General features: G+C 38.3%; 1 protein-coding gene across 5 annotated transcripts in view; it reads left to right on the forward strand.

Annotated features, from left to right (window-relative positions):
- ATAD1 (ATPase family AAA domain containing 1) overlaps positions 1 to 27,500 on the forward strand; it is a 54,920-nt gene extending 27,420 nt beyond the window's left edge. For 3 of the 5 annotated variants that reach the window (XM_035008579.1, XM_035008577.1, XM_035008574.1), the window contains 5 exons: positions 3,670 to 3,776; positions 8,990 to 9,079; positions 18,823 to 18,873; positions 24,079 to 24,212; positions 25,878 to 27,498. In XM_035008579.1, the coding sequence (XP_034864470.1) occupies positions 3,670 to 3,776; positions 8,990 to 9,079; positions 18,823 to 18,873; positions 24,079 to 24,212; positions 25,878 to 25,998 (503 nt within the window). In that variant the 3' untranslated portion in view covers positions 25,999 to 27,498. Of the gene's footprint in view, positions 1 to 3,669; positions 3,777 to 8,989; positions 9,080 to 18,822; positions 18,874 to 24,078; positions 24,213 to 25,877 lie in introns of all 5 variants that reach the window. The other 2 variants (XM_035008578.1, XM_035008576.1) reach the window with 1 other exon arrangement.
- Positions 27,501 to 27,765: the final 265 nt, after the last annotated feature.

The raw sequence follows: 27,765 nt of genomic DNA on the forward strand, positions 1-27,765 counted from the left end.
AACTCTTGAGGTTTTTTTCCCCTTTTTTCCTTCAATCTCAGGTACTCATTAAGCTTTTTAAAAAAATGACTGGACTTTGTTTTTTTAGAACAGTTTTTCTTTTTTAGATTGATTTATTTATTTGAGAGAGAGCGCAGAGAGGGAGAGAGAATCTCAAGCCGACTCCCCGCTGAGCATGGAGCCCCACACGGAGCTCAGTCTCACCACCCTGAGATCACGACCTGAGCCGAAACCAAGAGTCAGTTGGTGGCTCAGCCAACTGAGCCATCCAGCTGCCCCTAGAACAGTTAAGTTTACAGAAAAATCGAGCAGAAGAAAGTACAGAGAATTTCCATCTTCCCTCCCCCTGCACACACAGAGTTTCCCCTGTTATCACTATTTTGCATTAGTGTAATATATTTGTTAGAATTTATGAGCCAGCAAAAAAAAACAAAAAACAAAAAAGAATTTATGAGCCAGTATTGATACATTATTAGTAACTGAAGTCCATAGTTTATATTAAGGGTCATTCTTTGTGTTTCCAGTTCTATAAGCTTTGACACATGCATAATGTCCTCTGTCTACCATAGTATCAGGCACCCTGAAAATCCCCTGTGCTCCATCTGCTTGTCCTAAACTCCCGAACTCCCAGCAGCCACTGATCTTTTTACTCTTTACCTTTTACAGAATATCATACTTGGAATCATACAATATGGAGCCTTTTCAGATGGCTACTTCCACTTAGCAATATGCTTTTAAGGTTTCTTCATGTCTTTTTGTAGCTTGGTGGCTCATTTCTTTTTATTGCTGAGTAATATTCCATTGTATGGTTTTACCACTGTTTATCCATTCATCTATTGAAGGACATCTTGTTTGCTTCCAGTTTGGGGCAGTGATGAATAATACTGCTAACAGCAGTGATTTGCCAGGTTTTGTGTGGACATACATTTTCATCTCAATTGGGTAAATACCTAGGTGTGCATTTGCTAGATTTTATGGTAAAACTATGCTTAGCTTTCTAAGAAATTACCAAACTGCCTTCCAAAATGACTATACAATTTTGCAATTCCACTCATTTATTTGAGAGGTCCTGTTGCTCACCATCCTCTCCCATCACTTGAAAAATTACCAGTTTTTTGGATTTTAGCTATCCTATTAAGTGTGTCGTTGTATCTCATTATTATTTAAAGTTGCAGTTTCCTAATGACATATGATGTTGAGCATCTTTCCATGTGCTTATTTGCCATCTGTGTTATCTTCTGTGAAGTGTGTGTTCAGATCTTTTGCCCATTCTTTAACTGGCTTGTTTTCTTATTGTTGAATTTTAAGTGTTCTTTGTATATTTTGGATACCAGTTTTTTTATCAGATAGGTATTTTATAAATCTTTTTTCCCATTTTGTGGCTTATTTCTTCTCTTAACAGTGTCTTCCACAGGACAGAATTTGTAATTCTTTTTCTTTTGGGGGGGGTTCTTTATTCAGAATTTTAATAAAGTCCAACTTAACCATCCTTTTTCTTTGATCAATTATGCTTTTGGTGTTGTATATAAAAACTCATCACCAAACCCAAAGTCACCTAGATTTTCTCCTGTATTATCTTCTAGAAGTTTCATAGTTTTGTGTTTTACATTTAGATCTGTAATCTATTTTGAGTTAATTTTTGTGAAAAAGTATAAGGTCTGTGTCTAGATATATTTTTTTGCACATGGATTTCCAGTTGTTCTAGCACCATTTGTCATGAATGCATTAAGTTTAAAATAATACATTTTTCCACCTTTGTTGTCAGTATTTACATACATGTCTTTTTCCATTCTTTTCAGCATCTGAGCTCTTAGGTTCAAAGTGTATCTCGTAAGCAGCAGACAGTTGGGTTGTTGTTTTTTGTTTGTTTTTTTAAAATCCAGTCTAATTTCTTAACCATGTACATGGGTACTCTAAGACCGTCTACAATTTAATGTAATTACGGATATGGTTAGGTTATTTATACTTATCCAGCACTTTAAGTTTTTCATATTATTTTAAGCAGCTGTCTTGCCAGAACCAGCTGCTTAGTAATGAAGATAATTTAGGACTAATTAATAGCAGAGTTATGGTGGTTAGGTAGGCGGCTGTACCTCACACATATTATCTTTAAAAAGAAGCAATTTAAAAATGACAGCATTTTCTACATCCAGAGTAGATGGGTTAGTTTGGTACATAGTCCCAACAGTGGGACAGACTGTATAAAATTGGAACTACATAAGAAAATCCAGGATATATTTGCCATCAGAAGACTCTGTCATCGGGCGCCTGGGTGGCTCAGTTGGTTAAGCGACTGCCTTCGGCTCAGGTCATGATCGTGGAGTCCCGGGATCGAGTCCCACATCGGGCTCCCTGCACAGCGGGGAGTCTGTTTCTCCCTCTGACCCTCCCCCCTCTCATGTGTTCTCTCTCATTCTCTCTCTCTCAAATAAATAAATAAAATCTTTAAAAAAAAAAAGAAGACTCTGTCATCTTGTGGTATTGTGGTTTTGCCATAATTACTTAAAAAAAAAAAAAACTTTTTTTTAAAGCCTGGATGGACCTTTGCAAAGCATTTCTGTTCTACTTGCACATATAGATTGACAGACTTCAAGTTGTAGTTTCAGTGCTAAAATGTAAAATGTACTCAGAATTCTGCCATTTATTTGAAGGGATATAAGAAAACATTTGAAATAGGATTATACTAGGCAATCCAGGATTTATTTTTACTGTCTTTTTTTCATTCTTAGGATGTCCTGTCTTCCAGGTCTTTTCATTCTAGAAGGAAAATGTTTTCCCCCCCTTTCAAAAGCATTTCATATTCTTTGTAGATAATTGGAAGACAGAAAATAATTCAAGGGAAAATTTGAATTGTCCTTAAGTCTATGACTGAGAAAGAACTAAAGCAATTAGCGTTTTGTTGTACTTTTTTTTTTTTCCAGCTGCCCCTTTAGATGGGACAGGTTTCTTTTTTTTTTAAAAGATATTTATTTATTTGAGAGAATGAGATAGCACATGAGAAGGGGGAGGGTCAGAGGGAGAAGCAGGCTCCCTGCTGAGCAGGGAGCCTGATGCAGGACTCGATCCTGGGACTCCAGGATCATGACCTGAGCCGAAGGCAGTCGCCCAACCAACTGAGCCACCCAGGTGCCCTTTGGTGTACTTTATTAAAGGCTTTTTCACATTACATAACGTATACACACATGCATGCTAGCATGTGTGTTTGAAATCATTTTCTGTCCCGCATTTCCCACTTAGTAGTGTTTTGACATTTTCCAATGTAATTTTTCTTTATTTCCAGGAAAACTATGTGAGGAAAAAGAATGCTACCCCATAATTAAGAATACATAGGATGCAGATAACCTGGAAAGTTAGGGCCAAAGCGCACAGACCTTCCTCCAAGACACTACTTGATCTTCTTCCAGCCTCTCAGTACCAGATCCTGTACTACTTTAAATATGTTGGCATGAAAGTATTTTTAGCAAAGAAATGAAGATTGGGAGTTGATTGTGTTTTAATTTGCCCAGTTATTTGCCAGAATTATTGTATCAGACTAATGTGTGAAAAGGCATCAATGAACTCTTTTTCTTGTACTCTTTCACAAAGTTGTCAGCTTTTGATTAAGGATTTGAAGTTATAGGAAGAGTAAATAATTCAGTATTTCTAAGGTTGAGGACTTTTTCCTTCTAGACTCCTTTCTGCGAAACCGTTCAAGTTCTGACCATGAAGCCACAGCCATGATGAAAGCTCAGTTTATGAGTCTGTGGGATGGACTGGACACTGATCACAGCTGCCAGGTGTGTGAAAGAAATCTGTTGCAAGCTCGTGGCGGGGGGTGGGGGGTGGGAAAGAGAAAATTCGCTGGGCTACTTCATAGGCTTTTTTAGAAAAGTGTTTTTTTTTTTTTAATAACAATTTATACTTATTAAATGATGGGGATCTGAAAGCATGATTTGTGCACATTTTCATCCATTTTGAGGGCTTCATGTTAAAGAAAGTGTTAAAAGATTACCTAAGTGCCTGAAACAAATACAACAGAGAAGAGAAAACCAGGGTAAAGCCTCTCCTTGGAGTTTTTAGACTCTTCCTAGTGGCTGTGGGTCCTGTATGAGCGTTTCTTAGACCCTTACCATAAATCTTTATTCTCCATTCTTCTGTCACTGACCTTCATTTCCTTTTGCTGTTTTCATTAGTTGCTGGAACATACACACTTTCCCACTTCCTGCCATATGCACCTTTCTCAGGATCCAATTTTATAAAAGACAGTCTTCTAGCCTGGGCCTTGTCTGTTCTCCCTGCAGGGCTGTGAGCACCAGAACTAGGTCCTTTGGTATACCCCGAAGGGAATGCACCTGTATGCTTCAGTTTACCTCTCGGGGTTCCCATTTTCTCTTAGTTCTTCGCCTCTGAATGTTCCATACTTTCTTGCCAGAACAATAATGTATTTTAAAATTTTTTAAAAATTCACCTGGCATGTTTGTTTTTCTGCCATTAATACTGGAAATGGAAGTTCTAGAACCACTTTTCTGTTCTTGTTTTTTGTTTTTTTCATGAATCACCTATTTTATATCACATGGAAGAGTACTGGAAAAGTTAATGATGGTGTTTTGCTGTTTTAACTTTAGTAGGTATTTTCTATTTTGTGATCTGTTTTTGCCCTTTCATATTTAGAATTATTTCTTTTATCACTTCTAAAAAATTCACCATTATTTCTTCCAATATTGTTTCCCCTCCATTCCCCATGGGATCTCCTTATGGAATGCCAATTGGATGTACCTTACTTATATTCCATGTGTTTTAACTTCTCTTTCATATTTTTTCTCTCTCTGTGCTACAGTCTGGGTAATCTTTTACTTCTTTTAATTTGCTAATTCTAGGTTCAGTTGTATCTCTTCTGGTATTTAATCTTTTTATTGAGCTTGTTATTTCACTTATTATATTTTTCAGTTCTAGAAATTCTTTTTTTTTTATTTCCCCCGCCAGTTCTAGAAATTCTTTTAAATCCTTCTTGAAGTCTGCCAGGTCAGTTTTGATGGGCTCTTCCCCATCAACTCATGTTTCCTGCTCGATTAGAAAACTAAAGCCCTGGAATCAACTAGCTGTGTGACCTTGGCCAAATAATACAGTCACTCTGTATCTGAAAGGAGGGAGAACTGTCTATAAAAGGGGATGGGTAGGATCCACCTCAGAACCGTTGTAGGGTTTCAAGGAATCTGAGTAAAGTGCTTTTAGCTTGCCCAGTATATATTTACTGCATAAGTATTTACTTATGATTTTTCTGATACCTTCTTTATTCTTTTAAATGTGTTAAAATACTAATTTTATAGTTGTATCCAACAATTCTAACCTATGACTGCACATCTGGTTCTGTCATTTGTTCTGAGTTTATGGTGGCTATTCCCTTGTGTGTTTTGTGATTTCGTAGGAAAAACCATATTTGGTAAAACTTTTTGTTTGAATTTTTGGAACTTGTGTTGAAGGTTTATGGCCCACACGGCCCAAAGAGGATTTTGTATTTGTCTTCTGCCAGATTTTTTTCAATACCAATAGGTAGATTCAGATCCAAGATCCATGTTAGCTGGTGAAGAACCTGAAATCTCAGATTGTGTGTGTGTGTTTATGTGTTTATATGTCTTTACAAGAACCAAAGCTTGACTCTCCTGAATGTGTTTTCTAATATTTCACCACTTTTTTCAGGACCTAGTACTTCATGAGTCCCAGCTTTATGTAGGGTGGTCTCTTTAAGCCTGTAAGGTGTCCAGTGTATACCCCACTGTCTAAGATCTGTACATTTCCACGTGGTACATGGTGACCTTCTCCCCTTGCTTATTACTTCCCTTATGCATAGACTTCACTGCTGGCTCACCTCAGTTCCTTTACATTTTTGCAGATTTGTTGATTAATTTGAGGTTTTTTATACTTCATTATTTTCGTTTTATAGCCAGAGGGTTTAAGGATCTCCTGCGCCCACCACATTACCATAAATCAAAAGTTAAAATATTCTCCTCAAGGAGAACATTAAGCCACGTGTCCTCCTTCTACATCCCCTTTATGAAAACACAATTTCATTATGAAAGAAAGTTCCTTTAGTGTTTGTTGGATGACTAGAGAAGAAAGCACAACTTAGATAAATTTAGGTGACATTAATAGGAATAATTTTTATTAATAATTGATGCTTATAAAGCTGTTCAATGGTAATACTTTATAGGTTTCCAAACACTGATTATCCTCCTGAGCAACAGTATTTAAAGCACTTAGTTAGCCGTGTAAGAGAAAATTGTTTCATATTATATCGTAACAGAGTGTAGTTTTGAAAGTCATGGAAATAGTAGCAGTTGGATCAAGTATACTCCAGAGCCACACAGCACGGGTCTGATACAGTACAACCTAAAACTGAGCTTTCAGAACCACAGTTCTTCATTACACTGACTGTTCACTATTTTCGTTGTGATAAATCTATATTTGTAGGAGCAAATAAAGATGTGGCTTTTGTTAAACTCTGGTAACATTTTTTTTTACCTTTTCTGTGTGTTGAGGGGATTAAATTTGATATTGTTAACTTGAATATTAGTTTTAGACATATTCTTTCATATGAACCAGTTAGTTTTTCTCTAAAATTGTCTATTATTATGGATCTAGCCCAGTACCCCTGCTTTTTCTTGTGTGTATGATATGCCACAGTGGAAACAAAAATCGCTGAGTGGCCCAAGTCAACCTGTCACCAGTTCTGGAAATCCAGGTTAACTGATGACATGTTCTTCATCTGCAGAGACATGAGACATAAAGATTCTAAAAATCTACTAAAGCGCTAATTTTTCTGCTTAAATACTAAAAAATTACTGTTTCTTCCCATTTTGAATTTTAGCTCAGTTGCACTAGAGTTAACGTATTGTGTACAGTTTATCCGTTTTTGCCTCTTATAATCGCTCCTTAAAACAACTTCTTTGGGGCGCCTGGGTGGCTCAGTTGGTTAGGCAACTGCCTTCGGTTCAGGTCATGGTCCCAGGGTCCTGGGATTGAGCCCCGCATCGGGCTCCCTGCTCGGCAGGGGGCCTGCTTCTCCCTCTCCCTCTGCGGCTTCCACTGCTAGTGCTCTCCTGCTCTCTCATTCTGTCGAATAAATAAAATCTTTAAAAAAAAAAAAAAAAACTTTAAGTGAAACAGGTAGTTTGAATCACTCTTGCTTTTTTATCATTGTGAATATGTTACCATCCTATATGTATTTGTTACATCATGTTGTGCTAGATTTATTTAAATTCCTTGATCCTAATTTTTAGCATCCTATCTTCCATACTGGCTTTTGTTTTTTAAAAGGCTGTTTGTTCACCTAGAATGTTTCTCAAAATACAGCCCATTTTTCAGGTTTTTTAAAGTACTGTCTCAGCCACAATGTCTTTTGTGATTCTCTACAATCTGATATGTCCAGTCTTCCACAAGCTTCCCACTTTGAAACTCTTTTAACACTTAAAGTATGCTCTATCTCAAAATGTACTTATATTCATTCTTTATCTTACGCAGTTCCTTTGATCATTTTTAAGACTTTTTTTTGTCTTGGGGCGCCTGGGTGGCTCACTCAGTTAAGCGGTCAACTCTTGATCTCAGCCCAGGATTTGATCTCAGGTTCGTGAGTTCAAGCCCCTAGTTGGGCTTTGCGTAAAGCTGGGCATGGATCCTACGTTAAAAAGAAAAAAAATTTTTTTGTTTTACATTTCATAGAAATTTTACTTATTTTCTAGGGTTGTAGAAAGTCAGTAAATTGGAAAAATAAGAGCATTAATATTTTTATTTTAGGACAACTTAAGTACAAAATTGCATCGTGGAACTAACATTTCTCAAATTTATGCTTGTATTTACATTTTTTCCCTCTAGGTGGCAACCTCTCACAGTTAAATTGAAAATAATTTGGCTCTTGAATGTCATTAAATGTAAAGAGTAGAAGTAGAATATAAGATTTAGTGGGTCTTTCAACATGTTCTGGAGTTAGATTATTTCAGAAATCTAAAACCCCTTAGGCTGAAATAAAATTATATTAAAAGTTTTCATTAGAATACCAGTAAATTTCATTTTGGGTAGCAGATGTGGGCCATTATTGGGTTATACAGAAATACCAACAGTAATGGTAATATTGAAGCCTTTCAGAAATTAACTTGTTTTGGATATTTTGTCTTTATTTGTGTTGATTTTTCATGTCCACATCCTTTATAAAGAAAGTGATATAGACCCAGAGATTGCATTTTCTTTTCTTCTTCCCTTTTTTTAATTTTTTTTTTTTTTTTTTTTTTTTAGTAATCTCTACACGTTGGGTAGAGAACACATGATCAAGAGTTGCACTGTCCACTGACTGAGCCATCCAAGCACCCCATTCTTTTTTCTTTTTTTAAATTCTACCCAGCATTTTGATGTTTGCTCTTAGGTTTGATGTTTGCTCTTATTCTCTTGCCCTTGTTGAAAGTTTGATCGCTTGAGGTTGTATTATATCATTGAGAAGATGTCACCAGCAGTGCTGATAAATGCCGTGAAATGGTGATGTGAAATCTAGAGGGAAAAGTACACAGTTATCTCTTCTTATCGCCAGAATCCTCAGACTCGGGGGAAATGATTCCTTTATATTAATATCAAAGGACTTTTAGTACCCCCCATATAGCCTCCCAAGCTGTAACATACATGACTCTTAGTTATTCATCATGCAGCCGTAGAGAACCATGTACCGCAAAATACTACCTTTTTTTACTTTAAATCTTTATAATTCTTCGTTAACTGAACAGCATGTTATTTTAGTTATGAAAGACTGGTGAAATGCATCAGTCTTACCAGCTTTGCTATGATTTGATCTATTTAGGATTAACTTTGATTTGTATTTATAAATTTTTGAGTAATACTGGATTAAAATAATTTCTTATAGAAGATTTAAACACTCCTTAATTTTTGTATCTTCTAAGCTCTAGTAATAATATCCTGAAGGAGCCATTACCGGTAGATGTAATACCTTGTGTTTTCTTTATCTGCCCAGGTCATAGTGATGGGAGCTACTAACCGTCCTCAGGATCTTGACTCAGCCATCATGAGAAGAATGCCCACAAGATTTCATATCAACCAGCCTGTGAGTGGTTTTGATTGATGTTATGCACAGTTAAATACTCAGCTTTTTACAGGAAAGGAATGGTTTCTTTAATCGGACTTACTTATGATAGGCGGGAAAGGAACGGGGCAAGAATTGCTGCTTATTTGTCCTCTCCACTCTCCACTCTATTTTCCTTCTTTCTTACTTTCCTAAGATGAGTGTTACTTGCTTCTCTTCAAAGTTTGTAATTACCCCGAGTTAGCTTAGCTACTTGTGTGATTTTCTTTAGAATGTAGCAAGTCACCTGGGAAGTTATGTAGAAAACCCGGACTATGGTTTTGGTTTAGTACAGGATGAAATTAGGAGTGCTGGCATTAAAGCATCCTTCCCTTCAGAAGGATGACTGGAGGAACGATGGCTGTTGATCTGATTCATTATTGGCAGTTGTAGTCGGTGCTTTCCTTTTTTTTTTTTTTTAGTTTTATTATGTTATGTTAGTCACCATACATTACATCATTAGTTTCTGATGTAGTGTTCCATGATTCATTGTTTGCATATAACACCCAGTGCTCCATGCAATACGTCCCCTCCTTAATACCCATCCCCCCACCCCCCTCCCCTCTAAAACCCTCCGTTTGTTTCTCAGAGTCCATAGTCTCTCATGGTTCGTCTCCCCCTCCGATTCCCCCCCTTCATTTTTCCCTTCCTACTGTCTTCTTTTTTTTTTTATTAACATATAATGTATTATGTTTCAGAGGTACAGGTCTATGATTCATCAGTCTTACACAATTCACAGCACTCACCATAGCACATAACTTCCCCAATGTCCATCACCCAACCACCCCATCTCTCCCATCCCCCTACCACTCCAGCAACCCTCAGTTTGTTTCGTGAGATTAAGCGTCTCTTACGGTTTGTCTCCCTCTCTGGTTTCATCTTGTTTCATTTTTTCCTCCCTTCCCCTATGATCCTCTGTCTTGTTTCTCAAATTCCTCATATCAGTGAGATCATATGATACTTGTCCTTCTCTAATTGACATATTTCACTTAGCATAATACCCTCTAGTTCCATTCATGTCATTGCAAATGGCAAGATTTCGGTTTTTTGATGGCTGCATAATATTTCATTGTGTGTGTGTATATATATATACACACAATGAAATATATATATATATACACCACGTCTTCTTTATCCATTCATCTGTTGATGGACATCTTGGCTCTTTCCACACTTTGGCTATTGTGGACATTGCTGCTATTAACATTGGGGTGCATGTATCCCTTTGGATCCCTGCATTTGTATCTTTGGGGTAAATACCCAGTAGTGCAATTGCTGGGTCGTAGGGTAGCTCTATTTTCAACTTTTAAAGGAACCTCCATACTGTTTTCCAGAGTGGCTGCACCAGCTTGCATTCCCACCAACAGTGTAAGAGGGTTCCCCTTTCTCTGCATCTTCGCCAACATCTGTCATTTCCTAACTTGTTCATTTTAGCCATTCTGACTGGTGTGAGGTAGTATCTCATTGAGGTTTTGATTTGGATTTCCCTGATGCCAAGCAATGTTGAGCACTTTTTCATGTGTCTGTTGGCCATTTGGATGTCTTCTTTGGAGAAATGTCTGTTCATGTCTTCTGCCCATTTCTTGATTAGAGTATTTGTTCTTTGGGTGTTAAGTTTGATAAGTCCTTTATAGATTTTGGGTATTAGCCCTTTATCTGATATGTTATTTGCAGATATCTTCACCCATTCTCTGTTGGTTGTCTTTTGGTTTTGTTGACTGTTTCCTTTGCTGTGCAAAAGCTTTTTATCTTGATGAAGTTCCAATAGTTCATTTTTGCCCTTGCTTCCCTTGCCTTTGGTGATGTATCTAGGAAGAAGCTGCTGCAGCTGAGATTGAAGAAGTTGCTGCCGCCTGTGTTCTCCTCTAGGATTTTGATGGATTCCTGACTCACATTTAGGTCTTTCATCCATTTTTAGTCTATTTTTGTGTGTGGTGTAAGAAAATGGTCCAGTTTCATTCTTCTGCATGTGGCTGTCCAATTTTCCCAACACCATTTGTTGAAGAGACTGTTTTTTCCACTGGACATTCTTTCCTGCTTTGTCGAAGATTAGTTGACCATCGAGTTGAGGGTCCATTTCTGGGCTCTCTATTCTGTTCCATTGATCTATGTGTCTGTTTTTGTGCTTGATGATTACAGCTTTGTAATAGAGCTTGAAGTACAGGATTGTGATGCCACCAGCTTTGCTTTTCTTTTTCAACATTCCTCTGGCTATGCAGGGTCTTTTCTGGTTCCATACAAATTTTAGGATTATTTGTTCCATTTCTTTGAAAAAAGTTGATGGTATTTAATAGGGATTGCATTAAATGTGTAGATTGCTCTAGGTAGCATAGACATTTTCACAATATTTGTTCTTGAAATCTGTGAGCATGGAATGTTTTTTCCATTTCTTTGTGTCTTCCTCAATTCCTTTCATGAGTAGTCTATAGTTTTCTGAGTACAGATTCTTTGCCTCTTTGGTTAGATTTATTCCTAGGTACCTTATGGTTTTGGGTGCAATTGGAAATGGGATCGACTCCTTAATTTCTCTTTTTTCTGTCTTCGTGGTGGTGTATAGAAATGCCACTGTGGATTGATTTTATATCCTGCCACTTCACTGAATTCCTTTATGAGTTCTAGCAGTTTTGGGGTGGAGTCTTTTGGGTTTTCCACATCAAGTATCATATCTTCAAAGAGTGAGAGTTTGACTTCTTTGCCGATTCGGATGCCTTTTTTTTCTTTTTGTTGTCTGACGGCTGAGGCTAGGACTTCTAGTACTATGTTGAATAGCAGTGGTGATAGTGGACATCTCTGCCGTTTTCCTGACCTTAAGGGAAAAGCTCTCAGTTTTTCCCCCATTGAGAATGATATTCGCTGTGGGTTTTTCATAGATGGCTTTTATGATATTGAGGTATGTACCCTCTATCCCTATACTCTGAAGAGTTTTACTCAAGAAAAGATGCTGTACTTTGTCAAATGCTTTTTCTGCATCTATTGAGAGGATCATATGGTTCTTCTTTCTTTTATTAATGTATTGTATCACATTGATTGATTTGCAGATATTGGACCAACCTTGCAGCCCAGGAATCAATCCCACTTGGTCGTAGTGAATAATCCTTTTAATGTACTGTTGTATCCTATTGGCTAGTATTTTGGTAAGAATTTTTGCATCCATGTTCATCAGGAATATTGGTCTGTAATTCTTTTTGATGGGGTCTTTGGTTTTGGGATCAAGGTGATGCTGGCCTCATAAAATGAGTTTGGAAGTTTTCCTTCCATTTCTGTTTTCTGGAACAGTTTCTGAAGAATAGGTATTAATTCTTCTTTCAATATTTAGTAGAATTCCCCTGGGAAGCCATCTGTCCCTGGGCTCTTGTTTGTTGGGAGATTTTTTGATTACTGCTTCAATTTCCTTACTGGTTATGGGTCTGTTCAGGTTTTCTATTTCTTCCTGGTTCAGTCTTGGTAGTTTATACGTCTCCGGGAATGCATCCATTTCTTCCAAATTGTCTAATTTGCTGGCATATTGTTGCTCATAATATGTTCTTATAAATGTTTGCATATCTTTGGTGTTGGTTGTGATCTCTCCTCTTTGATTCATGATTTTATTTATTTGGGTCATTTCCCTTTTCTTTTTGGTAAGTTAGGCCAGGGGTTTATCAATCTTATTCTTTCAAAGAACCAGCTCCTAGTTCCATTGATCTGTTCTACTGTTCTTTTGGTTTCTATTTCATTGACTTCTGCTCTGATCTTTATTATTTCTCTTCTCCTGCTGGGTTTAGGCTTTATTTGCTGTTCTTTCTCCAGCTCCTTTAGATATAGGGTTAGGTTGTGTATTTGAGACCTTTCTTGTTTCTTGAGAAAGGCTTGTATTGCTATATACTTTTCCTCTTAGGACTGCCTTTGCTGCATCCCAAAGATTTTGAAGAGTTGTGTTTTCAGTTTCATTAGTTTCCATGAATTATTTTAATTCTTCTTTAATTTCCTGGTTAACCCATTCCTTCTTTAGTAGGATGCTCTTTAGCCTCCATGTATTTGAGTTCTTTCTGACTTTCCTCTTGTGATTGAGTTCTAGTTTCAAAGCATTGTGGTCCGAAAATATGCAGGGAATGATCCCAATCTTTTGGTACCTGTTGAGACCTATTTGTGACCTAGGATGTGATCTATTCTGGAGACTGTTCCATGAGCACTAGAGAAGAATGTGTATTCTGTTGCTTTGGGTTGGAATGTTCTGAATATATCTGTGAAGTCCATTTGGTCCAGTGTGTCATTTAAAGTCTTTATTTCCTTGTTGATCTTTTGCTTAGATGATCTGTCCATTTCAGTGAGGGGGGTGTTAAAGTCCCCCACTATTATTGTATTGTTGTCGATGTGTTTCTTTGCTTCTGTTATTAATTGGCTTATATAATTGGCTACTCCCATGTTAGGGGCATAGATATTTACAATTGTTGGATCTTGTTGGATAGACCTTTAAGTATGAAATAGTGTCCTTCCTTATCTCTTATTACAGTCTTTGGTTTAAAATCTAATTTGTCTGATATAAGGATTGCCACCCCAGCTTTCTTTTGGTGTCCATTAGCATGGTAAATGGTTTTCCACCCCCTCACTTTCAACCTGGAGGTATCTTTGGGTCTAAAATGAGTCCCTTGCAGACAGCATATCAATGGGTTTTGTTTTTTTATCCAGTCTGATAACCTGTGTCTTTTGATTGGGGCATTTAGCCCATTTACATTCAGGGTAACTATTGAAAGATAGGAATTTAGTGCCACTGTATTGCCTGTAAGGTGACTGTTACTGTATATTGTCTGTGTTCCTTTCTGGTCTATGTTACTTTCAGGCTCTCTCTTTGCTTAGAGGACCCGTTTCAATATTTCTTGTAGGGCTGGTTTTGTATTTGCAAATTCCTTTAGTTTTTGTTTGTCCTGGAAACTTTTTATTTCTCCTTCTATTTTCAATGACAGCCTAGCTGGATATAGTATTCTTGGCTGCATATTTTTCTCATTTAGTGCTCTGAATATATCCTGCCAGTCCTTTCTGGCCTGCCTTTCTGGTCTCTGTTGCCAGTCTAATGTTTCTACCATTGTAGGTTACAGACCTCTTGTCCTGAGCTGCTGTCAGGATTTTCTCTTTGTCTGTGAGACTTGTAAGTTTTACTATTAGATGTCTGGGTGTTGACCTATTTTTATTGATTTTGAGGGGAGTTCTCTGTGCCTCCTGGATTTTGATGGCTGTTTCCTTCCCCAAATTAGGGAAGTTCTCTTGCTATAATTTGCTCCAAGATACCTTCTGCCCCTCTCTCTCTTTCTTCTTCTGGGATCCCAATTATTCTAATACTGTTTCGTCTTATGGTACCACTTATCTCTCGAATTCTGCCCTTGTGATCCAGTAGTTGTTTTATCTCTTTTTCTCAGCGTCTTTATTTGCCATCGTTTGGTCTTCTATATCACTAATTCTCTCTTCTGTCTCATTTATCCTAGCAGTTAGAGCCTCCATTTTTTTATTGCACCTCATTAATAGCCTTTTTGATTTCGACTTGGTTAGATTTTAGTTCTTTTATTTCTCCAGAAAGGGATTGTCTAGTATCTTCCATGCTTTTTTCTAGCCCAGCTAGTATCTTTATAATCGTCATTCTGAACTCTGTTTCCGACATCTTACTAATGCCTGTATTGATTTGGTCCCTGGCAATTGGTACTGCCTCTTGTTCTTTTTTTTTGAGGTTATTTTTTCCATCTTGTCATTTTGTCCAGAGGAGAACAGATAAATTGAGAGAACAAAATGCTAATAGGGTAACAATGGTCCCCCAAAAAATATACACTAAGAAATCAGAAGAGACCTGAAACTGGTGGGGAAAGAAAGGCAAAGAAAAAAAAAATATGATCAGGCTGGTGAATAGATCAGAGCCACACAGTAGATTTTTGGTGTTTTTTGGTCTGTTAGAAGAAACTGCCTCCCAAAATTTTAAAGAAAAACTTATATATGTACAAAAATAAGGGTAAATATGATGAAGGGATGGAATATGACTGTAAACATGAAAATTATAAAAGTTTATAAAAGGAATTGATAGGAAGTTGGTTGAAAAAAGAAAGAAAATTTTAAAGAGAGAATGTGATCAGGCAGGAGACTAAAACAAAGCCATACACTAGAGATTTAGGGTATATTTTGGTCTGTTAGAAGAAACTTTTAAAGAGAGAAAAACTTACAGATGTATACAAAAAAATAAGGTTAACTACAATGAAGTGATAGAATATGACTCCAAAAATGAAAATTAAAAAAGATTTTTAAAAACGGAATTGATAAGATGTTGGTTGAATAGGGAAAAAGAAAAATTCAAAAAAAAATAAGAAAAAGAAAAAATAAAGAAAATTTTAAAAATTAAGTTTGAAAGACTAAAGAATCATGGGGAAAATCATGAATTCTGTGTGCTGTATTCCCCTAGTGCTGGAGTTCTGCCGTTCTCATTCATCAGTAAACTTGGTCTTGGCTGGCTGTTCTTGCTGATCTTCTGGGGGAGGGGCATGTTGCTGTGGTTCTCAAATGTCATTGCCGGAGGCGGAATTGTGCCGCCCTTGCCGTGGCTGGGCTAAGTCATTTGCTTGGGTTTGCTCTTGGGAGCTTTTGTTCCCTGCAGGCTTTCCGTACAGCTTTGGAGTGTGAGAGTGAAAATGGCGGCCTCCCAGTCTCTGCCCCAGAGGAGCCGAGAACCCCGGGCCCCACTCCTCAGTGCTCCCCCAGAGAAAAGCAGTCAGTCACTCCTGTCTCCCCATCCCCGGCCGCACTCCATGCTCACCCGGCCTATGACCAAGTGTTTCTGTCTCTGGCTCACGATCCCATTTGGAGTCTCCAAACCCAGTAGATTCCCGCGGTGCGCTTCCGCGCCGCTCCTCCCAGGGGAGGAAGGGAAGTCTCCCCCGATCTGCTACTTGTTGGGTCCCTGCTGGAGGAGCAGTGGCCTGACTGTGCCGTGGAGCACAGTTTATGGCAACCCCGAGTTGAGAGCCCACTCCTCGGCTCCGTCTCTGCAACCAGCTTACCCACTCAGATATCTGGGAGCTCTGCCACACTCAGGCACCCCCAGTCTTTCTGTGCGAGGGTTCCACCCCCCGCTTAGCCACTGGAGTGACATCCCTCAGCGGAGCAGACTTCTAAAAGTTCCAATTTTGTGCTCCACTGCTCTATCACTTGCTAGTAGTGGCTGACGGAGGCTCCCTACCCCCGCCGTCTATCTTCCCAAATATTGCCTCAGATTCACTTCTCCGCACATCCTGCCTTCCAGAAAGTGATCACTTTTCTGTTCAGAGAGTTGCTGCTCTTCTTTCCTTTGCCCTCCTGTTGAGTTCATAGGTGTTCACAATGGTCTGATACCTATTCAGCTGAATTCCTGGGACCAGACCCAATTTAGGTCTCCTACTCCTCCACCATCTTGCTCCTCCTCCAAAAAGTCTTGATTTTAAAAAGCCTACTTGTCGCAGTATCTCAGATTCTTAAATCAATCTTTGTTGTAGAACTTTGACCACAGTAGGATACAACAGTTGCTAATACTCACTTCGGCTGGGACTGCTCCGGTGCTTTCCTTTGATAGGATTAATGGTTACCCATTCGCTGAGGAATTGCACTTTTACTTAAAGCAGATGTAAGGGCAGCCTTGAACCAGTACTATCTTATCTCCTTTCTAGTACTTTTACTTTGTTAGTTAAGGAATATCCTCAAGTCAATGATTATAACTTTACTGTGTAATTTTTCCACAACGTCCTCACATCTTGAATTTTATGTGCCTTTCGACTGAAGAAGGAAAGAGGGTTAGTAAGTGAATACATGTGCCATACGATCAGCATGGTACGTGTATAGCTGTGTAGAGGAACTCTCAGTGTCATTCCTTTCAGATTTTGAAATAAAAATATTTTAATATTGCTTACAGTCTCTGGCTAAAAACCACTTGTCCCCTTGTATATTCTGCAGCTTGCCAGTTTGTGGCAATAAACGTGGTTTCCTAACATTGATGGTGGTGGCCTCTGGAATTGCTCTGATCTCTTCTTTTCTGTTGCTACCACCTCTGGCCCTTCTGAGGGTATGCACAAAGTTAGCCACTCTGTTAGAAAATGTACCCAAGAAATCAATGAAAGTTTCTAACTTGATGTAGGAGACTCTAGAATTGAGTTTGACGAGTGTTGAGCACTATGTATGTGTCAGGCACCTGCCAGGCTCTGGGGAAGGAACGCAGCCCCGTCCTCCACTCTGTGTCACAGGAAAGGCAGACATACATAAATGACATAAAAGGTACTTCACAAAAGTACCTTTAAAGAACTGTGAAAACCTGAAATGATGATGAAAACTAATAATTCTGTCTGAGTAGTAAACTTTACGGAATCCAGCTGGGCCTTGAAGGATGGCAGGAATTTCATATGCAAGCGAGGCAGGGGAAAGGCTCTCAGAATGAACAAAGGCAAGAAGGTGTGGGAGCATGTGTTTAATGCTGCCCTCTGGGGGTAGTTCACTCAGGACCTCTGGAAAACAGGTGGAGGGAGGCCAGGAAAGGTAGGCTGCTGCCATCTGTGGATGAACTTTGTGCCTCGACCAAGAATTTCACTTTTATTTTGTTAGCAAGGTGGACATTTTTAAAGAAAAATAATTTACCTCAGTGGTTCTAAAGACAAAGATTAAATTGATAGAATCTCTGCTTGTAGTCCAAGAGAAAACAAAGGTTTTTGATGTACAGTAGAATGAACATAGGACACAACAGCATGGAAGGTAGCCTTTGCTAAAGTTCTAAGTTATCAAAATGGGCTGTAACAGAATTTATCAAATTTGTTAAAAATTTGTGTGCTCTTAATGTAGAAACTGGGCTTTTATAACCCCCTTTTCATTCTGTTCTTAGTGAATAATACACTTTATATGGTAATTTTTTCTTATTTTGTAACTATGATGTCAAAGTATATGATTAACCTTACCTTAAGCCGCTTCTCCAAATTAGATTGTCAACAAAAGGTAGTTACTGGTGATCACATAACATAACAAGTTTACCTTCACACTTAACACTCTTGAATTACAGAAACAGAGGGGTTTGGTTTTGTTTTCTGGTCATTTGATTTGATACTCAAGGATAACTAGCTCTGTTTTTCAATGCCTTGGGAATAGGAATGAGTTCAGCCATGATAACTTATTTAAAAAGCATTTATATTTACCATATATGTAAGGCATTCCATAAAAGCTTCTATTCCCTGGTATAATACTGTGAACCATCATTAGGGCGAAAAGCATATAAACAAATGTACTGTCAACACTGACCAAAAATTAATATGAATTAGCAAGCATGGAAGTTACAGGTTCAAGTGGAGGAACTAAGGGGGTATTGTTGCCATCTCTTCCAATTAATGGTAAAAATTTTACTGCAGTGTTAAGTTCTCAGAAGTTTCCTGAATAAAGAAAAGGAAATTTGCAGAGCCAAAGGGGAAAGACATTGGTCATCCCTAGGTATTCATTCACTCACTCAAGAAACATTTAAGGGCATGTTTTTTTCCCAGACATTGTGCTAATCGCTGGGGATTCAGAATAAGAAGATTGGAATTCAGTAGGTTGACAGAGACGATTAGAGTCTAGAACCTAGACCTTGCTTAAGCCAGTATTTTAGAGTTTCTGTCATTTCCTGTAGGTACTGTCAGATGGTTTACAGAGGAAAGAAGAAATATTAGGAAAACCAATTGATCCTTATTTTTTTTTTTAATGCTAACTGGAAATTATTCTGGTTTTAGGCTCTAAAACAAAGAGAAGCAATCCTGAAACTCATCTTGAAAAATGAAAATGTAAGTAGAAAATTTCTATTTTCCCCATCCTATAAATATGTTCATGAAACCATTTTAGAGGGAAATGAAAAAGTAACCTGAGAATAAACAGCTTTGTACTTGGCATAAATCACTGTAAAACTGTTGGCTGTTCATGCAAATCAGTAACCCTGGTGCATTTGAACTTAATAAAGATGGTCCTCTTTTTTTAAAGCCCTGTGTTTTCGTATCTACAGATTAAAATCTTCTTTGATATTTTCAGACTGTTCTCCAGTTATATAAGATACATTTATTTTTATACAGCAGTATGCAGGGGTTTTTTAAATTTATTTAATTACAGTATTTTTTGAAATTGGAATTTAGATTTAAGAAGGTATGATAATCAAAATCTTTAATAGTTTGTGTATTTAAGGTCACATGCTTCAGGATTAAAATATGTTAAATGGTATTCAGGGAAGATCTCGCTTCCTCTCCTGTAATTCTTTTGTATCCTTTCAGATGGCATTGTCCATACCAGCAAATCAGAATATGCTATTATTCCTCTTCCCTATTTTACATAAACCATATTAGTAAACTGCATACACTGTCCTGTGCATTGCTTTTTTCACTCATCTTTGAGATCTTTCCATATTAGCATATAGTGTTTTTGTTCTTTCTCTCTCTCTCTCTCTTTGGTTTTTTGTTTTTTTGTTTTTTGCATTGCATAGGATTTTACTGTATGGATATACCATAATTTATTTAATCAATGCCATAACGAAGAACATTCAGGTTGATTCCGATCTTTTACTATTATAAAAATGCCTTGTATGCATGTCTCCTCACACTTGTGCAGGAATATTAGTAGTGTGGATTTTCCAGAAGAGGAATTGCTAGATCAGAGGATATGATTTATAATTTTGGTAGCTATTGCCAAATTGTCTGTGCTAGTTTCCTCTCTTACCAGCAATGTTAGAGTACCTCTTCCCCTGTAGCCTTGCCAACAGAATGCTATGGAACTGTGCTGACATGATAGGTAGGAAATGGTATTTCATTGTATTTTTAGGGATGAAATGAGTATGTTTAGGAGCCACTTGAATTCTTTTCTGTGAAATACTTGTTCATATTCTTTGCCCATTTTTCTATTGCAGTGTTCTTTTTCTCATTGATTTATAGGAACTCTAATACATTAGGGAGATTTCACTTTGTTTATATGATTTGAAAATATTTTTTCCTGGTTTGTCTTTTTTAATCTACTGGGATTTTTCCCCCTTTATGGTTTCTGAGTTTTGAATAACATCGTATTTCTCACTATCCTAAACTTCATATCTAAACTCATTATTTGAGGGGCGCCTGGCTGGCTCAGTCGGTGGAGCATGTGACTCTTGATCTTGGGGTTGTGAGTTCGAGCCCCACATTGGGCATAGGGCTTACTTTAAAAAAATAATTAAATAACTCACTATTTGTACTTGCTATATCCAAACTAAAAAAAAAAAACAAATAGGGGGCGCCTGGGTGGCTCAGTCATTAAGTGTCTGCCTTCGGCTCAGGTCATGATCCCAGGGTCCTGAGATCGAGTCCCACATCGGGCTCCCTGCTCGGCAGGAAGCCTGCTTCTCGCTCTCCCACTCCCCCTGCTTGTGTTCCTGCTCTCGCTATCTTTCTCTCTGTCAAATAAATAAATAAAATTAAAAAAAAAAAAAACAAATAGATTCCCATAGTGAGGGATTCTTGTATTTCCGTGGTTTGCCACCGTCCGTGGGTCACTAATTCTGCTCCAGCTCTCCCCTCCTTCCCCACCTCCCAGGTTTACTTTAGTTGTATCTCTAAAAGAAAGAATTCTTAACTTTTTTGATTTAACCTCATAAACATTATTACATTCAACAAAAAACTGACAATAATTCGTTATTATCATTGAATACCTCGTCTGTTCAGATTTCCTGTCGTCACCTAAATGGTTTGTTTGTTTAACATGTATTTGTTTGACTCAGGATCCATATAAAGTTCATAATTTGCAATTATTTGATAGTTTTTCAATCTCTTAATCTATGGGCTATAGATTATTCCTTCATCTTTCTCTCCTTTTCCTCCACCTTCTTTCACTTTATTTGTTGAAACAGCCAAGTTGAGTTTGTCCACATTTTCCCATGGCGGATTGTGGCCTTGACCCCCAACCCAAAGTTTCCTGGCTATTTTTGCTGATTTTTCTGTATGAATTTTAGAATTAATTTGTCTTATTCAAGAAAAAACAAACACTAGTGGTTTTAATGGATCATAATTCAGGAGAATTAAGATCTTTTTGATGTTGAATCTTTGTCCAAAAGCAGGTATGTCTTTTTGGTTTTTCCACTCTTCTCCCGTATCTTTCAGTAGTGTCCTGTTCATTTTTTTCTTTAAAACCAATCAAAGAAAACATATATGCTATTTGCAAAAGTTTAAAGAACCTAATAAATTACAGAGATTACTGTTGTGGGGATGATAGAGCCATTTAATAAAAGAGATAAACACTATGTAGTCTTTTCTTAAAAACTACATGTACATGAAATACTTTGTACAATTTCAGGAAAATTCGTAAAACTTTCCATGTGTTCTGGGTAAGGAACTCCTGCCTATGTGAGTGAGAAATCAACAAATTACATTTGCCTTTTAGCTGAATATTCGATAACTGCTTTCAAAAAGACATTGTGTAGTTGTACTGCTGTTTGGGTAAAAGACACTTAATTGGTAAACCTTTAACAAAGAGAGTCATCAATGAGCAGTTCAGGGAAGAAAACAAAAGAGATAAAATAATTCCACAAGTTCTTTTGAATTAGGATGGCTGTGGTGTGGCTTGAAATTTATCACCTACTAGAAGGTAGTTCCTGACAATTTTGTAGAGATTTCAAGTTAATACAATTATTTAATTTAAAAAAACTTAACGAAGGATGGTATTGCCAGAAGTTAACTTGTGTGGTTGAATATAGATATAGATGATGTGGGTGACTTACGTACAGATGGCGAATATAAATGATACAATTTAAGCTCTGTCTCATAAGATAGCCATACTTTACACAGGCTGTAATGTTTTCACATCTGACTTAAGAAACTCCTCATTATTTCTAAACTTTGATTTCATATTCTGCCTTTTTTTTTTTTTAATAGTAGCATCTTTGGAAATTCTTTTAGAATTACATTTGTCATGGGTATAAGGAATTGTTAGCATTCTTTTTCTTAAAGCACAAAGAACTAGTCTCCAGTTTTATGATTCGCAGTACTTCTAAATGCTTTCTGGATAACTGTTGACATGGGAACATCTTATTTCCCACTAGCTGGTATTTATATGCTGAAGGCATATTGTTGCTTCACTAGAATCTGAAAGAATTATTGTAATTCTGTTAAAAGATGCCTCAGATGATACTCTTTTCTAGTCTTTCACATTTCTTTATTGATAGTTCCTTAACACAACTCGCTCATTTAAAACAGGGTAGTGAGGGCACCTGGGTGGCTCAGTTGGTTAAGCGACTGCCTTCGGCTCAGGTCATGATCCTGGAGTCCCTGGATCGAGTCCCGCATCGGGCTCCCTGCTCGGCAGGGAGTCTGCTTCTCCCTCTCCCACTCCCCGTTTGTGTTCCCTCTCTCGCTGTGTCGTTCTCTGTCAAATAAATAAATAAAATCTTTAAAAAAAAATAAAACAGGGTAGTGATTTTGGCTTTAAGTTTAAAGTATAAAAAGAATTAGAAGTAATAAAATGGATACCTTAGACAGGTATCCTGTCTCTGTAGTGAGGAGATCAGAGTTTTCCTTCTACAAACAAATCTGAGTTTAGACCTTTTCCATAACACAGCAGGAGTAGTTCACAGGCTTGGGCTTTGGAGACAGACCCCAGGGCCCCCCACATTCTGGCTTGACCACTCCCTGCTGGGTGACCTTGGGCAGATACTGTTGAGTGTCTCTACGCCCTTATTTTTCTCACTGGGAAAGCAGAGGTAATGCCAACAGTCTCCAAGAATCGTTTTGAGAATTTAAGTGAAGTATGTGAGGTGCTGAGAGTGCCCTGCGTGTGCGCCCTCCACGGTAGACGCAGTAACCGCACACAAGCGGGTGCTGTGCTTCGGGCTATCTTAGGAGTCCGTTGATTAATGCCAGTGTTGCTCCCGGGACTCAAAACCTTGTTTAACTTGGGAGCTGCCTTCCTGGTTGCCTAGTGAAAACAGTTTTCATGACTTCATGGTTTGTCTGATAGCTATTATCTTGTAAAAAGGGTTACTTTCAGAGTATTTGCCATGTGCCTAGCATAGTGGTGAGATAAACCTTGTTTTACTTAATCCTCCATCCATCTAAGGAGCACATACATAATAATGCTCTTTTACAGTTGGGGAAACTGAAACCCAGAGAAGTTATAGAATAAATTGCCCAGGCTCACATAGCAAAGGAGTGATGGAGCCTTTCTCTTAACCATTATGGTGCGCTATCTCTGTTCATCTTGCTCCCCCAGTGACTGGAATCTTCTCCTTTTCAATCCTTTCTCATACTTGATTTGTTCATCTTTGTGACTTTATCACTGTGTCATGCACAAGACTTGTGAATGGTTACAACATAGTGCAGTCCAACAAAGGAGTGGTCAAGAGATGGGGTGGAGGTGTTGATTGTTTAAGGGACGAAGACTAATTTTTAACATCTCAGTGTATAATTTGGAAGGTGTTTTTTAAGTAGTTTTTTAATTCATAAAATATTTTAAGTGTATACACAAATAACCTTATATCTACCACCCAGATTTAACAGGTGCTCTTCACATACTTTGCTTCCCATCTCCTGCGGTCTCTGTCATTGCTTGTCCTGAAGTCGGTAGTGTCCATCAGTCCCATGAGTGTGGAAGGACAGATGCGTAATGCATGTACTTTTTCACAAATATTACAAGCAGTAGAGAAATTAGATTCCTGTTTGTGTCTGACTGCTGAGGTACATATGTAAGAAGTCTTCTCAGACAGAGAGGAAGAGAATAGACAAGTCCGATCATAATCAGTCTGACGGTGTTTGCATGTCTGTTCTTCCTAGGCACTGCATGGTATGGGCTAGGAAGGCTTTATTTCGCTATTACAGTCATAGTGACAGTTAACGAAAATTAGATTTCAAAATTCCAGCTTTTATGGTTAAGGTAAAGACTAGAAACTGATGATTCTCCTTCCCTGCTATTCCAATATGTGTTCTTCAAGAAGCATGTTTGGTGAGATGCTCTGCAGCATTTTTTATATGCCTTTTTCCCTGTTGAAGGTGGACAGGCACGTGGATCTGCTCGAAGTTGCCCAGGAAACAGATGGCTTTTCCGGCAGTGACCTGAAGGAGATGTGCAGGGACGCGGCACTCCTCTGTGTCAGGGAGTATGTGAATTCTGCATCCGAAGAAAGGTACGATCTCTCAGATTTGTCAAACCCTTGTAGAGCTTTTAGGTTGGTTCATGTTTCTTTACAATACCAACCCTGCTTATGGAATCAAAGGTGGACTTGAATGAACTTTATTAATTGCCTTTTTTTCTAAAGGGAAGTTCTGAAAATGAATTGGGGACGTGGGTCGTGGGGAGGCTCCGGAATGCAGAGAAAGAAACAAAAGCTGGATTTCTACCACACATCCACAGACTGGGTCACAGAAGGCCGACAGGAGCTTAGGCTCCCAATCTCTGCTAGGAGAGCAGGTTCTCCAGCACTCCTGGCTTGTTTTGCATCTTAACTTCCTAATCCCATTTCCTGTTGTCTTGCAGGAATTTCACATGTAAATGGGGGTGATAAATGGGGGTAAGGGCCCTGGCTGGGGGTTAGACTTTAGCTTGTTGACAGTGACATGTTTACTAAGCAAAGAAACTGTTGTCACTGCAGCCAACTTCAAAGCAGGAGTTTGAGAAACCAATTCATACTCATGTATTTCAGCAGAGACACTAGAGAACCGGAGTAAGTCAGCCTGATGAACCACTTCGGAAAAGGCCCCTTGCCCTGGGCCAGCGTAGCTCTGCGTCTCCTCAAAACACTGACCTTCTGACGGGTTGCTGTAACTTAGCAGACCCGTGTACTTCCTGGGCCTGTGGTGAATGAGTTCTCCACCTCTTGCCCTTTTGTTTCTCAGGCCCCCTCTCTCCTCCCCCGCTGAGGCTTTCACTCCACAGGACCTGGATTTGCCTCTTGTGCTGTGTTTTTCATCACAGCTCATTGCCATAGCAGGTGTGTCCCTTGGCGTAGAAAGGTTAGCTGGGTGTGCCCTAGTTCTGCACCTGCCTTTAGTGCTCCCTGGGGCCCGTCAGGGAGACGCTCAACTTCATTTACTTGTTGCCAGATTATCCAGTTCCCCTGACGCTAACGGTGGGAATACTTTTGACCTCTGACTGTAGCCAAGAGTCTGCTTTCCACAGGTTTTTATTCTTGTGTATAAGATAATGAGGAGAGAGGCAAAAAAACCCAACCTATGAATACATTTTGTGTGAATAAATTACATTACTCTTTTTCTGCTGTCCTCAAAGCCTTTGAAAATTTTATATTTCAGTATGAAAAATCTGGCTCATAGACTTGGCTTATAATTTTTTCCCCAAGTGTATTTTCCAAAGTGTTGTAAATTATGAGGAGACATTATATATTATTATTAAAGAGGGGAGGACTTAGAGTGGTTGGTTTTTGTTAATAGCAAAGCATTCTGTTTTCAGTTTGTCACATGCTAAATATATACATGAATGTATGGCCATGAATGCTACTTGTGATTCCTTGATTGGAATTCCGTTCCCGTTTAGATCAACCGCACACCTATAGCTAACATTTTCCCATTATGCTCATATTCTGCCCGTGATTCTTAGTGTGCAGTGTTTGGTTTTCATTCCTACATCTCGAATGTGTATTTATGACCAGCCATTTTGGCCTCCTGCCTCCCAGTAGTCAATGCTCCTGGAGGAATTCACATGAAGCGATTAACTGTGGCTATCTTTGGGGGTCTTCTATGGGAAAGAGATGTCATGTTTTAATCTGGGTAGCATATTTGAGAGAGGGGTATCCCAAAGTCATTTGACCATCTGGTGGGTTTTGTTTGCATTTTAGCCACGATGAGGATGAAATCCGGCCCGTGCAACAACAGGACCTGCATCGGGCAATTGAAAAAATGAAGAAATCAAAGGATGCAGCATTTCAGAATGTTTTAACACACGTTTGTTTAGATTAAGAGTAAAGATCATTTGTACAGTTCAGTGTGATCTAGTTCGATGCGCTCTCTTACCATCAGTGGAAATAGAATGAAAAGAGAAATGTTCTTCACCCAGTGAGAGAGTTCAATGTTCCTGACACTGGTTTTATACTCTGAATTCTAAGTTATTGAGAAACAGTTGTTGTATAAGCGGTATTACTACTTGTCAGAAATCATGAGGAGGAACAGTTTGATCCAGCGTGAGTGGGTGCTTGTGTTTGACCTCTGTAGCCATACGTTGCAGCCTTAGAGCATCTAAGCTGGTCTCAAAGATGATTCACTGAGTCATTCGTGAGAAAGGGGGATGTGAGTGTGTGTGTGTGTGTGTGTGTATTAAATGTATATAGTCACACATTTTATATGGATATTATGTAGATATGTTTGAATACAAAACTTTTTTTTACCCCAACTACTGAATCAGAAAGTACCAAACAGTATATAGCAAAACGAAGATTTATGGTTGTGTCTAAGGTACGGTGATTCAGCCATTTCCAGTTGTTTCCTTTGTTTCAGCTTTTTTTTTAAGTGAGCATCTCTCTGCAGTGGAATAGTTGCAGTCGGCCCCATCTCCGTTTCCAGATGTGTCTCCGCTATTATGGTATCAGGATAATCAAATAAAAATACTTGTTCAGTGATGAGCATTGAATGGTTGTCAGGCAGTCGTGTGATCAGGACGGATTTCACATGGATTTCACCTCCTTCCGGCAGCACACTGAGTAGAGATGTGTTTCAGATCGATACCCCGACACATGGATTGGAAGCCTGGCCCATGAATGGCTTTGAAACACTATGGTGCCATTCAGCATGTGTATGTGACTGTCCTTTTTTCATTTCATGGGACATAGTTCTGTTGTAACCATGGTTTTTTAATGTTATTTTAAAGTTGTATGTTCTTTAATTATGGTCAAATATAATTTGGTCATCAAAAATGAAATGATAGTCTAAAACAAGTAGCTCTTACTAAATGTGCTAAAAATACTCATTTTGTAACTTTAATTTTTAAAGTTTTCTTAGCATATTATAAACTGTGCCCTAGTTAGTACAGATATACACATCAGAATCTCCATGTTGTATCCGTAGTCATTCAATGCTATGTGCCCTACATATGAAACTTTTTTTTTGTCCAAAATTTCACTAACCAGAATTCTGTTACAGGCACTTAAACACACCGCATGAGGAGAATGGCGCAGTATGATCTTGAGGTGCCTTCTGTGAACCATCTGAAAGATTAAATTATGCTTCATATAGTTTTGTTTTTATTGTATTTCTTTGAAAACTCTCAGTCTTCATTCGTGAGTTATTGGATTAATTTATTTGATAGGAAGTCTCTCACAGAACCTGTTGGAGCGTTTACTCTGTTGTGCTTTGAATGACGGGTGGGGTAGAGGCTACGGCAGAAGGCAAGTCACGAACAGGGTGACAATGATTGAAAATTGGCTGCAAAACACAAGATACCAAAAATAAAAAGTTTCGTCTCCATTTTTAATGACTATATTATATTTTATAAATATGTAATAAAGAGGACCCTCTTTATTAATTTTTCTCTACTTGGTCTTCTTCAGGTATGTAACATTTTCTGGGTTGTTTTTAGTGTATAAACCTTGCCCTCGGAGTGTTTTATCTCGCTGTGTAGCTTTCACACGTCTCTGGCATACATTCTAGTATCCAGTCATTATTGTGTCTCAGCAAGGAGTTCAGTAATGATTTGAGTTTAATCTGATGGCATATTGATTCAAAATAAGAGGA

Source organism: Mirounga leonina, unplaced genomic scaffold, assembly GCF_011800145.1.
Source record: "Mirounga leonina isolate KUSES-001 unplaced genomic scaffold, KU_Mleo_1.0 Mir_152, whole genome shotgun sequence".
NCBI lineage: Eukaryota > Metazoa > Chordata > Mammalia > Carnivora > Phocidae > Mirounga > Mirounga leonina.